The sequence below is a fragment of the Rhinolophus ferrumequinum genome, chromosome X (genome assembly GCF_004115265.2).
Source record: "Rhinolophus ferrumequinum isolate MPI-CBG mRhiFer1 chromosome X, mRhiFer1_v1.p, whole genome shotgun sequence".
In the NCBI taxonomy this organism is placed as follows: domain Eukaryota; kingdom Metazoa; phylum Chordata; class Mammalia; order Chiroptera; family Rhinolophidae; genus Rhinolophus; species Rhinolophus ferrumequinum.
Window position 1 is genome coordinate 85,887,539 of NC_046284.1, and position 15,039 is coordinate 85,902,577.

Sequence of the window (15,039 nt, forward strand, 5' to 3'; positions counted from 1 at the left end):
GGCTTTGGGTTCAAAGCCTTTAAGAGTGGGCAGGGTCCAGCTAGAATTGTATATTTCTGTATTTCCACTCTATTTACTTCTCAGGTTACTTTTGTTTGTTTATAGCAAATGATGATGGTTTATCCATTTGGATAGCAATGGGTTTCGTTTGCTTTTTGGTGAATGATGCTGCAAGTGGTACACTGTGTGTGGGGGTGTTCTAATCAAATGGCTACAGTTTGAGGACCACGTCCCTGGGCACCCCAGCTCCCAGCCTCTCATTCCCCCAACCCCCCTCTACGCGAGGTCTCAATGCCCACACTTTGGTTTGTTCAGTCCACAATTCATTTTATTGGTACCCACCCCAGGATGGGTAGGGCCACAGAATTACAAGAGGAGACTCAGATTCAGTCCATGCCTGAAAGTGAAATCTGGGGATAGGGGGTACAGACACACAGACAGCCACACATCTGGCATCTGGTAGCAGGGCACAGTCTCACATAGGGGTACTGTGGGCACAGGTAGTCAGGGAAGGCTTCCTAGAGAAGACCTCACAGGGGAAGCAAGGAGCGAGGCGGCCATGAGAGCCTTCGCCTTCTGTACATCTGTGGGCAGGGAACTTTTGAGGCCAGTGAACCCAAAGTGAATCCCAAGGCCTGGGGGCCTGGAGCTGGCAGGCGGCAGGGCTTCCGTCATGGGTAAGCCCGCCCCACCCCCCATCCTTGCCCTGCACTTGGCCTTCTGCCACACAGGCCCTTTTCTGGGACCCACCGCCAGAGTTTTCGAGGCTTCCCTGAGACAGTCCACGCAGACAGGCGCTCCGCCCAGCCCGCGCCTGGCGCCTCACCGCTCCCCGTCGCTACAGCTTTGTCCTAAGTGCTATCTACAGCATGGCTGGTCGTGCTTCCCGCTCCAAACAGTCCCAGCAGCCCGCACCCAGGCCAGGGTTCCCAGGACCCTCTGAGGTGCCCTAGGCACCTTCTGTGCACCCCAAAGGCAGAGCTCAATCCCAGTCCACCTTAAGGGCTGGGATCTGGAGTGCCTTCCTTTCATTGGTCAGTGGCCCGTGGGCACCCACACCCCTTCCAATGGGTGTCTACTTGTCAGATGCACAGCGGGCATGTGAACGTGAGCAGAAAGCAGCCTCAGTCCCTAGCCCCGGGGAGCCCTTTGCTTTCCTTAGCACAAAGTTTCTGTGGCAGGGGAACCAAGAGGGCTGGGCAGCCTGGGCTCTGACGTCAGTCTGCCCTCGGGTGGCTTCTCCACTCTCGGGACAGCAGGGAGCGGGCCCACAACAGACCGACCCAGAAAGCTCCAGGCAGAATAAGCAGGTGCAAAACCAAGTATTTTTCTATTCTGGGGCTGGGTTGGGCTTGCCCCTTGTACCTCCTTCACGGGCCAGGGATCCCACCTGCAGAAAGTCCCGGTGCTGACAAATGACAGGGAGAGAGGATTCCCGGAGTGCGTCCTCACTACAGTCCCCTGGCCCGGGGCAGGTGGGGGTGGGTGGAGGCAGGCAGGAGGCCCTGGCAGTTGTTCTTCAACAGAAGGGGCGCAGTGGGTAGTAGGTGGGTGGAATGGGTGGCTTTAGGCCCCCACCGTCAGTCTGGCCTCAGACTTCGAAGGGCTAGAAGAGGTATTTGCGGCAGGATTCAGTCCCACACTTGCATTCAATACGGACCCGCTTCTTGGGGGAGCCAGGGAGCCCGGCCAGGCCAAAGTTGGAGTCCATGCGGGTGCTCTCCATGTCCACGGGGTCCACTGTGGAGTCACAGCCAGGGAGGGTGGGAGGGGGGAGGGGACTTGTTAGAAGGCCTAGGTGCAGTGTCCCGCTGCCCCTTTACCATGAGACCCAGGGAGCTTGGGGGCTGGGGGCAGGTCTGGGATCTGGGTCGGGAGGGGGTCGTGGAGTTGGTGGCTAGGGGCTAGGGCCAGGGTTCAGTACCAGAGGGTGTTCGAGTGTTAGGAAGATGGCCAGGGGTTGGGGATTGTGGGGGAAGCAGGGGGCTCAGGGAGAACGAGGAGGGTTGTGTCAGGCAGAGGTCCAGGAATGAAGGGTCACCTGGGCATCCAGAAGGGCATCTGAACTCTCCTGCCAAAGATCCCCCCTTGAGTGTCTCAGAGGTGGCTAGTTTGTCAAGTAGGGGACTGGTTGGAGGCCACAGGGTGTCCAGAGGCTTGGAATGAGGAAGGCCAAAGAGGGTTAGGAGCGGGGAGGGTGGGGGGACTGGGGCAATTCAGACTAGACTGGAGTCAGGAGAAGTGTCTTAACTCTTGAGCCAAATATCCTCCCCCAGGAGTCTTAGGAGAAGTTGGTACGAGTGTCTCAGGTTGGGGTCCAGGGGTTGGGAATGAAGGGACCCCCCCAAGGGGCAGGCAGGGTTCCAGGAGTCAAAATGGGAACTGGGAGTCAAAAAGAGCATCTTAAAGTTCCTCGGGGAGGGGTTGTCATGTCCCATGTCACTGTGTGCCCCTGCCCCCGGTCCCTTGCCCCCCCCACCTTGCATATTGTAATCAAATGTGAGCTCCTCGCCTGCCCGGATGGTTCTTGTAGCAAAGAAAGCGATGCGGGGAAGCCGCTCATCAAGGTTGTCTATGAAGACGTTGTACACCTGGAGGTTGGGGTCACACTGGGACAAAAAGAACAGCAGGAGGGTGAGGAGGGGCCCAGCCTGCTCCTCCCGCCCCCCGCCCGCCTGCGGGGTACCCACACTGTGGTTGACAAAGTGGGAGATGTTGCCGTAATAGGCGGCATCCACGGTATACACGTCCTCCACGTAGTCCAGGTCGAAGAGGTATGTGGCGCCCTGGCGGTCGTAGATCTGACCCCGACGCTCCGCCTCCTCTGAGGTAATGATCTGGGGAGGGGGGTTGGCCAGGAAGGCTCAGGAAAGCCAGCAGGACAAGAACGAGGGAGCAGGGAGAGCCCCACACCTGCGGCCGGCTCAGCAGGGGCGGCAGGCATGGGCACAGGGGCTGTCAGCCCTTCTCGGGACCGGGCCTCAGCTGCACACCTCCCATCCCTCCTCGGGCCTCTGGATGGTCTGGAGGGCCTCCCAACAGTGGGGGGAGACTGGCACAAGCTCCAGTAGTGACACAGACACCCCCCCATCGTGAGAGACCCAGGGTGAAACAGACCCAGAGGCGAGAGGAGAGTGGGGAAGAACGAGGCTGACTGATGGAGGGCAGGGGGCCTGAGGCCCTGCAGCACCCAGCACAAGAGGGCCTGCAGGCCATGCACACCACAGTGGGCAGGACATGGAAACTGAGAGGGAAGGGCCCTGGGCCAGCAGGGAAAGGGAGAATGAAGGGGGCAGAGGCTCAGACAGGAGGCCAAAGGCAGAAAGTGAGAAACACAGACAGAAGCTTAACATAAAAGACCCAGGTCAGAGAGAAGACCGAGACCCCTTCGAGTCTCAGGTTGCAAGCAAGAGGCGAACACCAACAAGTCAGAAGGAGGATGAAAGAGGAGAGAGGAGCTGGGGTGAGAACCCCTCCGTCAGCCCTGAGTCTGCGCAGTGCCAACAACTGGTATTGAAGACAGCAGGAGGCATCACTGCTGTCCTAGTGAGCATGCGGCCGCTCCGCCATCCCAGCCCTGACCTGTCCTTGCCCCCCAAATGCTGTCGCTCCACATGTCACCCCAGCCCCTGTCCTGTCTCTCTTCTCCATAGCTCATGGACCCCCTCAGACCCCCTGGGGCCAACCACAGCCTTCTGGTAACCCCCAAGTGTAGCGAGCGTGCCTGTGTCTGGGTGAGGGTCCCAGGGTACCCCAAACTGCCCACTTCTCAGCCTAGGCTCCCTCCAGACCAGGCGTAGCTCGTCCTCCACTCCCAGGTACCTGCCTGCCCCTCAGACACGTGCACACGGCAGACTCGCAAGAAATGCTTGTATTCTGCTGCGTCCAGCAACCTGTGCTCTGTGCAGCTGTGCTCCTGCGGGCACCTCGGACACTCGCCCCTCCCTCACCCCTTTAGGCCCTCTCCCTTCACTGCACACCCACAGCCCATCACCAGCCCCCTGCCAGACACTGGGTCCACCCCACTGGCCACCTTTCTTGCTCACCCTCGTGCCAGCCAGTGGCCACGCTCTTCCTACTTTTAAATCTGTCCCCTTCCGTCTTGACCAACCTCCATCTGTGCCGATCAGAATGGCCACGCTAGAGTCCTGTCTCCTGCCTGCCTCTTAGACCGTCACCTGTAGCCTCTGCTCCCTGCCAGATACTGATCAACAACACCTTTAGAAGACCAAGATGTATCCCTCAGGTCGCTCTGCTCACTGACCCACACTCCAGCTCTTCCCTCAGGAACCTGGCTCCCTTACACCCCAAATGTTTACTCGTTCACTCATTCATTCAGTGGCTTTTGATGAGGCTTACCCTGTGTCTGGTCCCAGCACTCAAGAATGAGCGTCTGCTGGGTGGACACGGGAACCAAACTTGGCCCTGGCCCTCGGGGGTCAGTTTAGTAGGAGAGTCACAGGGACCAAGCTGAGTCCTGTCCCTCACGGGTCAGTCTGGTGACAGAGAGGGACTCAGGCACCCCCAGTGCTTAGTTTGGGAGGCAATGGAAACGAGACACCTCTAACGCAAGCTGCAGATCATAAAAGGGCTTTGACACCGGGCTGAAGAGTGGGGACTCTCCTAAGGGACAGCAGCGTTCTGAGGAGAAGGGAGGTCAAGCCAGCTTCGTTCCACCTCCCGGAGAGCGCACTCCTGCGGCTCAGCTCCAGCAGCCCCTTCTCTGTCATGTTCCCGGACCTCCCAGTCGCTACCTACCCACTGCCGCTGCTCTGAAGGCCTGGGGTCAAAGGGCAGTCCCCGCTGGGCTCAGGAGCCTACTGGGTAGAGTCTGACCCAACTGTTTCCTTTCAGCCCCTCCCCAACCCGAGGGAATGCCCCCAGCCTCCCCAGTCTGCTCTTCTGGCCTGTTCTGCGTCTCACCAGGAGGGAGTTGCACTGCACGCCCTCCTGGCACAAACCATCCCTTCTCGCTGCCCTTAGTCCCGCTCTGTAGGGCTGGGCCACCCTGAGAACGCAAGGGCAAATGCCCCCCCCCCCCCGCCCTCTAGTAGCTCTCCTCAGTGACTGGAGAACATGGGCTATGAGTTGGCAGCTTGGAAAGGGTGCTGACATGAATGGGAATCAGAAGATTCAAAGGCCTGTTGCTGCTCTGCCTCCTCCTGGATATGGGATCCTGAATGTTCTCTCCCTGTGCCTGTTTCCTCAGCTAAAAACAACAGAAAACAACAAAACTCCACCAGGTCTGGTAGGGCACTAGTTTTAGACAATTGTTTTTTTTTGTTTTTGTTTTGTTTACCACTTGACTAGTTTAATGACTCTGAGCACTTTACTACACCACTCTGGGCCTCAATTTTCTCATCTGTAGAATGGGGATGACAACGGCAACAATCCTAGCCTGATGGGCTGTTAAGATTCAGCGAGGGGGGTGGACAGGTGACTCAGTTGGTTAGAGCGCGAGCTCTGGGCAACGGGGCTGCCAGTTCGATTCCCACATGGGCCAGCGAGCTGCGCCCTCCTCAATTAGAATGAAGTCAGTGAGCTGCCACTCAGCTCCCGGGTGGCCAGATGGCTCAGTTGGTTGGAGCGCGGGCTCTCAACTACAAGGTTGCCGGTTCGATTCCTCAACTGCTGCAAGGGATGGTGGGCTGTGCCCCTGCAACTAACAACGGCAACTGCACCTGGAGCTGAGCTGCGCCCTCCACAACTGAAATTGAAAGGACAACAACTTGACTTGGAAAAGTCCTGGAAGTACACACTGTTCCCCAATAAAATCTTAAAAAAAAAAAAGAAAAAAAAGGATTCAGCGAGATCAGGGACGTGAAAGGTGTTTCTGGTTTGGTTTTAGTTCAGACACCAAGCAGTGTGAGGTGGGGTTGAGTCCTGTATCTTGTCGAAATCTAAGATGCTCCTTTATTTTATGTGCCCTTTCCCAAGACAGGAAAAACTGCTGCTCGTTAAATGATGATACGCCATCATTTAATTAAACAAACGGACACGCACCGTCACTTCGGAGTTGTTAAAATACGAAGAAAATGCATGTTTAGAATGGATAAAACAGGCTGCTGTTCTATGTTGGGTGAGGGTGGGGATGTTTTGAGGGCAGGTGCAAAGGTGCAAAGGAAAGGAAGCGCGGCTCAGGTGGCGGGGCTGTCCATGCAGAGGTGGAGGCAGCAGAGAACAGTGTCCAGGCTGCGAAACGACAGCGTGGGGAACAGGGATGGGGCGTGTGCCCTCCATGATGTAACACCAGCTATGGTTTGGGACAGCACCACGTAAGAAATATTTCTGCACTGAAACTTATGAAGATTCACACCAAGTGGGATAAAAAAGCCTATAAATGGGTCCATATCAGGCCCAGTTAGGTTTTATAGCCAGATGGGTTACAAAAACTTGTTTTCTGAATTTTGGGATGTAATGGCTAACATTTATTGAAGATTTACTGTATACTGAACACTGTTTAAGTGCTTCACACACGACAACTCATTTAGTTCTCGTAACAAGTGTATGAGACAGGTGCCACCATGTTTCCCCGAGAATAAGCCCTAGCTGGACAATCAGCTGAAATGCGTCTTTTGGAGCAAAAATTAATATAAGGCCCAGTATATTACATCGTATTACATTATATTTACTATATTATATTATGTATTATAGAACCAGTCTTATAGTAAAATAATACTGGGTCTTATATTAATTTTTGCTCCAAAAGACGCATTAGAGCTGATTGTCCGGCTAGGTCTTCTTTTCGGGGAAACACGGTATTGTCATTCCCATTCCACAGATTAGGAAACTGAGACACCAGGAAGTGAAGTGACTACTGATGAGTGGTGGAGTTGGGGTTCAACCTTGGGCAGCCAGGCCCCGGGTTCCACCTCCTGCCCACTTTGCTGTGCTGCCTGCTCATGGGGGATACAGGAAGAGGAGTTAGTTGGCTCTGGCAGGGTTTGGGGGCTTCTGTTGCCATTAGGAGGCTCCACAGGTCTAAGGGTTTTGGAGGGGGGTCTGGAAGTTGCTGAATGTGGCATCAGGCCAAGAAATAGCTCAGAGAGAATGGGGAGAGTGGGAAGAGTGAAGACAGGGAGCCAGACGGTCTCTGGAAATCCCAATGGTCACAGAATAGAGGATTAAGGACACTAGGGAAGAACAGCCAGGAAAGTTCCCAGCCCAGGGCACTCGGGTGCCTGGGGGCTGCACTCTTCCTTCTCCTCCCGTCAGGACAGTAGAATGAGGTTGGAGATTCTACCTGCCCTGGACTTCCTCTAGGACTGTCAGGCTCCTGTGGGGCCTGACACCTCCTCCTCCAGACAGTCAAGGGCTTGTGGAGTACGCACATGCGGGTCTCCAGACGCACATGCACGCCTCCAGACGCACATGCGGGTCTCCAGACGCACATGCACGCCTCCAGACGCACATGCACGCCTCCAGACGCACATGCACGCCTCGACGCACATGCACGCCTCCAGACGCACATGCGGGTCTCCAGACGCACATGCACGCCTCGACGCACATGCACGCCTCCAGACGCACATGCGGGTCTCCAGACGCACATGCACGCCTCCAGACGCACATGCGGGTCTCCAGACGCACATGCACGCCTCCAGACGCACATACACGCCTCCAGACGCACATGCACGCCTCGACGCATATGCACGCCTCCAGACGCACATGCGGGTCTCCAGACGCACATGCGGGTCTCCAGACGCACATGCACGCCTCGACGCACATGCACGCCTCCAGACGCACATGCGGGTCTCCAGACGCACATGCGGGTCTCCAGATGCACATGCACGCCTCCAGACGGGTGACACCCCTCTGGGATGTTAACACCTCCTCTCCATTGTCAGTGTCCCTCTGAGGTCAGGACACTGAGCGTGTGGACGATTCCTCCAGGCTGTTAGAGCCCTGATCTCCTTGACTGTCCAATCCCTCTGGGCTTCTTGCTCCTGACTGTCAGGGTGGTGTGGATGTGGACACTTCCTAAGCCAGACCAGCAGGTCCTCTGGAGAGTGGAGAGCTTGCTCTCCCCGACATCGCTCTGGGATGTGGACACATCTCCCTGCAGTGTCAGGTCCCCGCTGAGATGGGGCCACCTCCTCCTCCTTCCAGACTATGAGGTCCTTTGACGTATGGACATTTCCTCCACCAGACCACCAGGAGTATGTGGGATATGGACATGGCCTCATCCAGACCGCCGGCTCCTCTGCAGTGTGGACTGCTCTGCCTCTAGACTGTCTCTTCCCCAGGGGGCTCCGAACAACCCTCTGTACTTCACAGTTCGTCCGAGCGAGAGTCTCGCCTCTCTATCAGTGTCATTACTACAGCGTGGACATCCCCAGGCCAATTTCTGTCACTTCCCAACCATAGCAACCCCTAAGAGACCTGTGGAAATATGGAGCAATTTGGGGTTGTCACCATGACAGGGCATACTCATGGGTTTACGTGGTCCAGGAATGTTAAAGGTTCCCCAATACATGAGAAGGTCCTGCCTAACAAAGAACTGCCCGACCCCAAATGCCCACTGCCTCCCACCTTAGCATGTGAGGCTTGCCATTGCAGACACTTGCTAGTTATTCACTCAAACCCCGTTTGTTTTCCATCTGGGCACACGGCTACATCTCACTTCCCAGCCTCCCCTGCACGGAGGTAAGGCCAGTGACTCGGTTCCAGCCATATGGGCAGAAGTGAGGTGTGTTGTGTCCCGGCCTGGCCCATTAGAAACGTGCCCTTCTCCCCCACTCTCGGCCCACGCACCAGGCCAAGCTGAGGAGCAGAGGCAGTTCCGAGGCTCCCAGGCATGGCAAAGGTACAGGAGGGACAGCCTGGGTGGCCATGCGGCTGTGTGGAAGGACAGCGCTCAAACGCCCGTGGCGGGCTGTGACAGGAACAGACAGACTTGTCATGTGAAAGCCACTAAGGTCTGTGGTTTGTGAGGTACAGCAGCTAGACTGCCTCAGACAGCTGGCCTTTCCCCGTGTCCGCAAGTCTAAGGAGGAAGCAGCCAACCTCCGCGAGGCATGTCTGTGTCCTACCCCAGACTATTCCTTTGTGCAGATTAGTAAAAGGTGCTCCTTCCAGGCAGACACTGCTTGACAATAATCTGGATCCTTGTAAAAGGAGAAGAGGAAGTGCCTTTTCAGGTGACAAAACCCTGTGCAGGCCACACTGCCCATTAAAAGGAACGCGGCCTGGATTTCCGTTCCCACTCTCTTTGCTAGGTATCCTCATGAAGGCAACCCAGTCCAGAAGTGTTTCCACGTGCACTTAACTCCCAGCTTGGAACCCGCTGCCCTGCCAGGGTATCCCCAGGACTTGTGTTCAACACCCCCCAATACCCTTCCCCCAGGGACAGCGGGGAAGCTGCAGGCACACAGTGAGGAGAGCCGGGCACACACACGGGGGAACACACGGCCCTGTCTCCCTACCTCTCCCACGTACTCCATGACGAAGCTGTTCTTGCGGATCTTCTCCAGAGTGCGGACGCCCCAGCCACGCCCATCATCCGTGCGGAAGATGCAGAGGTCGTAGCGGATGCCCTTCTGCACCACGCGGTTGGGGCAGTCATACCCGCAGCTGCAGCGGGAGTTGCACTCGTAGATGGGCAGCCCGGCTCGCAGCCGCACCTGGCCCTGGTCATTGTAGGCAAACTTATGCAGCGATGCCCCAGGGCAGCAGCCTCCAACAGGTGCCCACAGACAGTCCTGGCACTCGCAGCCCACGGCCACCTGGTTGAGGGTGATGCCCTCCCCAACACGGTACTCGTTGATGTACACAAAGGCCCGCGGGGGGCCATCCAGGTCCACCTCATTCTCCACAGTGATACGTCCCAGGTGGTTGCGCTTGGCATTGAGCTCCTGCTCCCAGCGCCGGAGCGCCCGCCTCTGCTTGGCCTTTTGCACCAGGTAGTTGGCCAAGCTTGGGTCCAGGTGCCGGGGTGGCTTTGACCGGTGGTGCCGCCGGAGCAGCTCTCGCTCTAAGTCCTTGTGGAACTGCTTGAGAATGCGCACACACTTGAGGTTCTGCCGTGGCTCCCAGGTGCTCTCTGACTCTGGGTAGCCACGCCATTTTACCAGGTAATACTCCTGTTCCTGTTGGTGGAGGCAGGGAGGTGGGGGGCACCATAAGTGGCGAGACCCTTGGGCCATCCCAAAGCCAGTGGATGACACCCAAACCACTCCCCACCCTTGCCTGGAATGACTTCATGCAGTGGGTAAAAAGCACACAATAAAGTCGGAATCACTAGGTTCAAATCCTGCTCTCCTTACCACCTAAATGACTTTTAGTTTAATCTCCCAAACTACTCCCTGCTCTGTTTTCCCCATCATCAGCTCCTTCTTTCTAACTGTTCAGGCCTCAGGTCTTGGAGTCATTCTTGATTCCTTTTTCTCACGCCGCACTTATCTACCCTCAGCAAATCCTGTCAGCCCCACCTTCAGACTCCATCCAGAATCGGACCACTTCCAACCACTGTCATCGCTGGCCTGGTCTTTGGCAGTCGCCTCCTCACTGGTACCCCCGCTTCCACCCTTGCCCCTATAGTCTGTTCTCTACAAAGCAGCCAGAGGGACCTTTTCTTCCTGAGAGGCAGCTATAGAATAGTTTACCTACACAGATTCTAGCTAGTAACTGCACGGTAACTAGTTACAAATTCTGAACCTGCCACTCCCGAACTGTGTGGCCTTGGGCAACACAGTTATTTAACAAAAGTTATTTAACTTTGCTGGGCCTTAGTTTCCTCATCTGTAAATAAGGAAAAAAAGTTACCATTTTTCTAACATTCATTATGTAGCACATACTGTTCTAAGCAACTTACAAGTATTATTAACTAATTTAATCCTCACAATTCTATACGAGGTAGATACCACTAAGCATCCCCATTTACAGATGAGGAAAATGAAGTACAGAGAATTTAGGCAAGAATACCGGGGCTACACGGTATTGAACCCAAGCCTGCTGGCTCCAGTCTGTTCTCTTAACTATCTTGCCGTTACCCCTTCTGGCCACGATAACACTTCCCATTTCAGTGTTGCTGGGGAAATTAAATGAGTTTCTGAGAGGAAGTGCCTGGCACTCTGAAAGTGCTCAAGAACTGTTAGCTATCCTCATCTCCTCTCCTCAGCTCAGCAGCTCAATCTTTGCAGTTGGTTTGTATTCTTAGGGAGGTGGGAGGAGAGACTTATTTGGGGATTCATCCTGGCTCCTGCCTCCCTCAGAAAGCCACTTAGTTTCCCCACCAGTAAGATGAGGATGAGAAGAGAGCCTACTAATCCTATTTTTTTAAGATCAGAGGAGAAAAGGGTACTAGACTTAGCAGAGGGATCACTTCATAAAGTATATAAATGCCTAACCACTGCATTGTACACTTGAAACTAATATAAAATAATATTGAATGTCAACTATAAATAAAAATATATACATATGTATAGTCCCGGGATATAAACTACAGCATAGGCGATACAGTCAACGGTATTGTCATAGCTATGTACAGTGTCAAGATGGGTAGTGGTCTTGTCGGGGTTATCACTTTATAAGGGGTGTAAATGTCTAATCACTGTGTTGTTTGATACACCGGAAACTAAGACAGACAGAGAAAATTCCCTTCGGAAACAGATGCAGGCAGTGGGGGGTAAGGGGGCAGGAAGCCAGCTTCCTTGAGACACCCCCAGCCCCAGCCACGGTCACCCCAGACTCACGCGGATCTTCTTGTAATCGCACAGGTACTCGACTTCAAAGTCATAGAAATTCCTCTTGGAGATGCCGAGAGCAGGGCAGGAGAGCTTGGCCAAGCGGCACAGGTCCTGTAGCTGATTCCAAGAAGACTTGCAACACACACTACAGCCTAAAACAAGGGGGCCAGAAGAACAATTACTGGGCATCCTGGCGAGCCCAGGGGTCAAAGGGTACCCCAAATCCTTCCTGGCACTTCCAAAGGACTGCCTCAGAGTCAGTGAAATTTAATCCACAGGCCTTCCCAACGCTAAGACCTTTATATACTACAAAAATGTGTCACTACCTTCAACCGCAAGGCTCACTGTCCAAGGCTACTCCTGGCGGCAGACCCAAGGGAGGACCTGCTGCATGGATTGTCCTAAAGGAATTTATTCCCAGAGCTTCCAACTCCCTCTATACCGTTCCTAAACCTGCCTGAAAACCTGCCTAAGGTTCAGGACCTAATCCTCCTCCTCCACACTTTGCAAAAGAACCACCCCTCCACCCCCTCAGTAGGGTGCAGTGGCCCAAGGGCCTAGATGGGATGGCGTTAAAACTTCCAGGGCAACAAACCTACGGGAAAGACTGGTCCACAATCCCTGATCTAAAATCCCTGAGGCCAGATGTGTTTTGAAATTGTTTGTTTGTTTGTTTACAAGTGTAGTTCAGGTATTTCCCATATATTACCTAACACCCTCAGTGTGGTCAGGGGCTTCAAGCCATAATCAAGCACTTTAATAATTCTGAAGCAAGAGTCTGAATTTTCACACTAAATAGGAGAAATAAAGATGCAAGATAGCTGCGCTGAATAGTTCCACCTTACAGTCTAGTTTTTCCACTGAATGGTGCCAAACTTTAGTTTTCAATGCTTTTTGGATTTCAGAATTATGAATAAGATTGTGGAGTGGTATTAGATTACAGGAAGCCTCCTTAAGGATTAGTCGGGGTGCCTTAAACCCACACAGTATATTTTTTCACATTGCATTTTGACTTTCTCTGTCTCATCCACATTTCTGTGAAGGGTAAAGCTTGCCCAAAGGAATTCAGAAATAAGCAAAACAGTAATAGGTTAGGGACAATAATGCTTTTAATCATACCTGAAATATTTCTGGGGTTACCAAAAATTTTCAAGACAGATTTTTTTGTTTAAAGCCTTCTGATTCAAAGATTCAAGGCACATTCTTAATGTGCTTTAGAAGCCATTTTATGAGATCATTTCACAGAACACTTATTCCAATGTAGTCAGTCCTCATCCTGTTAGTATTTTCTACCTCCCATTACAAAAATCAAACATTTAAACTCATGACGAAATGCTCTAGATGTCAGTCTAAAAATGTACAAGAGCTTTGCAAAATTATTTCGTGTGCACTCCCCCCACACACTGAGGCAGGCCTAGTGGAGATTCGGCCTGTGCCCACGCTTTCCTCTCCCTGTGACGTCTCTCCCTTTCAAACCCCTTAACTTGCATTTGAAACCCCACTAAAGTGGTCCCAGCTCACATCTCCAGCTGCTGGTGCCCCACTGACCACAGGTGGACTCTCCTACCCCGCAGAGGTCCCCCTCACACTTGTGGAACCCATTATTCCCGCAGCTTTCCTCACCCAGAGGAGCCCACCCCCCAACATACTGACAAAGTCACCCCTTTTCCCCTGCACACGAGGGAGTCCAGCTCTCCCATTCGGGAAGCCCCCTGCCCATCTTCCTGGGGGAGTCCTCTCTATTGTAGACCCTTCCCCCATCAGGCTAAGAGGAAATACTCTCCCCCCCCAAGGTTCCCCTGTCCCCCCACTCTGAAAAGGAGGTCCGTCCCCTTCCGGCGTCTCGCGTGGACACCAAGCGGGTAACGGTCACCGACGGCTGATTTTCCCGCGCGCGGGCGCGGCCTCCCCTACAAGCCCCCGCGCGTGCGCGCGCCGTCCGGTCGCGATGTGAGGCGCGCGCCCCCTTCCCGAGTCCCCACTTCGTCCCGCGCCCACCGCCTTCCGAAGCACGCGCCCCCTCCCCTCAGCCCCGCCCAGCCCCGCGCGCGCCAGGCCCGCGCTCCCAGAGCCCCAGCCTTTCGGCGCCGGGCTTTCAGATCCGTGGCTTCGGACGCCAGGGCCCCGAGCCGGCGACGCGACCCCTCCAGCCCACCCGGTCCGGCCACCGGGCCCGCGCCGCTGCCACCACTGCTTCACCTTTTAAATTTTCCGCCATCTTTCCCCACGGCTAACGACATTCGGGCCTAACCGGCCTCGCGAGAAGAGAGCTCGCGCGGGCGTGGCCGAGAACGCGCAGCCTATTGGCCGTGCCGTACCGCGAGCAGCGCCCCCGCGGACCAACCGGCAAGCCGTGACCGGACCCCTCCCGCCACTCTGCTCGGTCTCGAAGGCGGGTGCTCGCCGGCGTTTTCCCAGCGTGCGTCTGGGCGGTGGCGGCGGCGGAGGTAGCTGGAGGCTCTGACTGTCCACCAGCCTGTCTGTCACGCTGTCAGCCAATCCCGTTGTCAGTCAGCCAGACGTGGGGGGGATCCTCTGTGCTGTCAGAGCCCCAATTATCACCGTCAGGCAGCCCGTCACCACATGTTAACCCCGAGCAGGCCGTGACTCTCCTCCCGGGTGAACTATGGCCCCAGACTGCTACTCAGTCTCAAATCAGCTCCCACTCAGATCACACAATGGGTCAGCCACCACAACTGTCTAGTCAGACCCCGCCCCCTTTCATACCGTCAGTCACCAGCAACAGCCATCCGTGCTCTCGGGCCAGCGGCAAGTCCTTTGAGGCCGACATACAGTGCTTACTAACAGCTACACTGCTAGTCAGCCACTCTGTCATTGCCTGAGATTGTGTCTTCTTCACACTGGCAGTCACTCAAACATCAGTCTCTCCGTCTATCCTTGCCTGGCATCTGCTCTGAATCCCCCTAGGGAAGTTATCTCACACCCGGCTCAGGCATCCCTAACCACCAGCCATGCCTGCAGGCAGGCTGCGATTAGGTCTGACCAGGCTGGCTGGCATTGTCAGCATCTCACGTAGCTCTGTCAGGCAGTCACACTATCCACTGTTAGTTGTCAATGACTGTCATTCTGCCCTCGTTCCCACTATGATCAGGCAGTGATTCCCTCAGAGAAAATAGTCACAGCAACTAAAGGTAACATTAAGCCTCCACGCCACCTGTCAGTGGGTCAGCAGTCTGTACTTTCTCAGGGAGGCATGCCCTCCATTGGACAGTCAGTATCCTCTGACCCATCCGGGCAGTTGTGATTCTAACCTCATACAGCCATCGAGTCAGGCAGCTACGCTGATCTTTCTGTTGGTCAGCCAGCCTGTGACTCGTTCAGTCTGCCCCTCATC

The 15,039-nt window shown here is 54.9% G+C and overlaps 1 protein-coding gene across 3 annotated transcripts; it reads right to left on the minus strand.

Moving 5' to 3' along the window:
• Window positions 1-286: 286 nt before the first annotated feature.
• On the minus strand, window positions 287-14,638 carry SUV39H1 (SUV39H1 histone lysine methyltransferase). Of its 3 annotated transcripts, XR_004423968.1 has the most exons (7): window positions 14,412-14,638; window positions 11,691-11,836; window positions 9,423-10,085; window positions 2,691-2,837; window positions 2,480-2,609; window positions 2,042-2,156; window positions 1,604-1,740 (listed from the first exon to the last, which is right to left on the minus strand). XR_004423968.1 is itself a non-coding variant. In XM_033115935.1 (6 exons), the coding sequence occupies exons 1-6, from the start codon at window positions 14,518-14,520 to the stop codon at window positions 1,607-1,609; spliced, it is 1,329 nt and encodes a 442-aa protein (XP_032971826.1). In that variant the 5' UTR covers window positions 14,521-14,626; the 3' UTR covers window positions 287-1,606. The 3 variants fall into 3 exon arrangements, 2 of the variants coding, with proteins under 2 accessions (XP_032971826.1, XP_032971835.1); XM_033115935.1 differs by lacking the exon at window positions 2,042-2,156 and having other exon boundaries at window positions 287-1,740; window positions 14,412-14,626; XM_033115944.1 differs by lacking the exons at window positions 2,042-2,156; window positions 14,412-14,638 and adding an exon at window positions 13,884-14,110 and having other exon boundaries at window positions 287-1,740.
• Between the last annotated feature and the right edge of the window lie 401 nt (window positions 14,639-15,039).

Bases quoted from the DNA above. Each gene is read 5' to 3' on its own strand.
- SUV39H1 (XM_033115935.1), bottom strand. From the start codon at position 14,520: ATGACAGAGTGGCTGACTAGCAGTGTAGCTGTTAGTAAGCACTGTATG. The intron at 11,837-14,411 runs GTATGAAAGGGG...CCCTTGTTTTAG, and splicing joins GCTGTTGCTGGTGACTGACG to GCTGTAGTGTGTGTTGCAAG. The intron at 2,838-9,422 runs GTAGGGAGACAG...CCCCCTCCCCAG, and splicing joins TCATGGAGTACGTGGGAGAG to ATCATTACCTCAGAGGAGGC.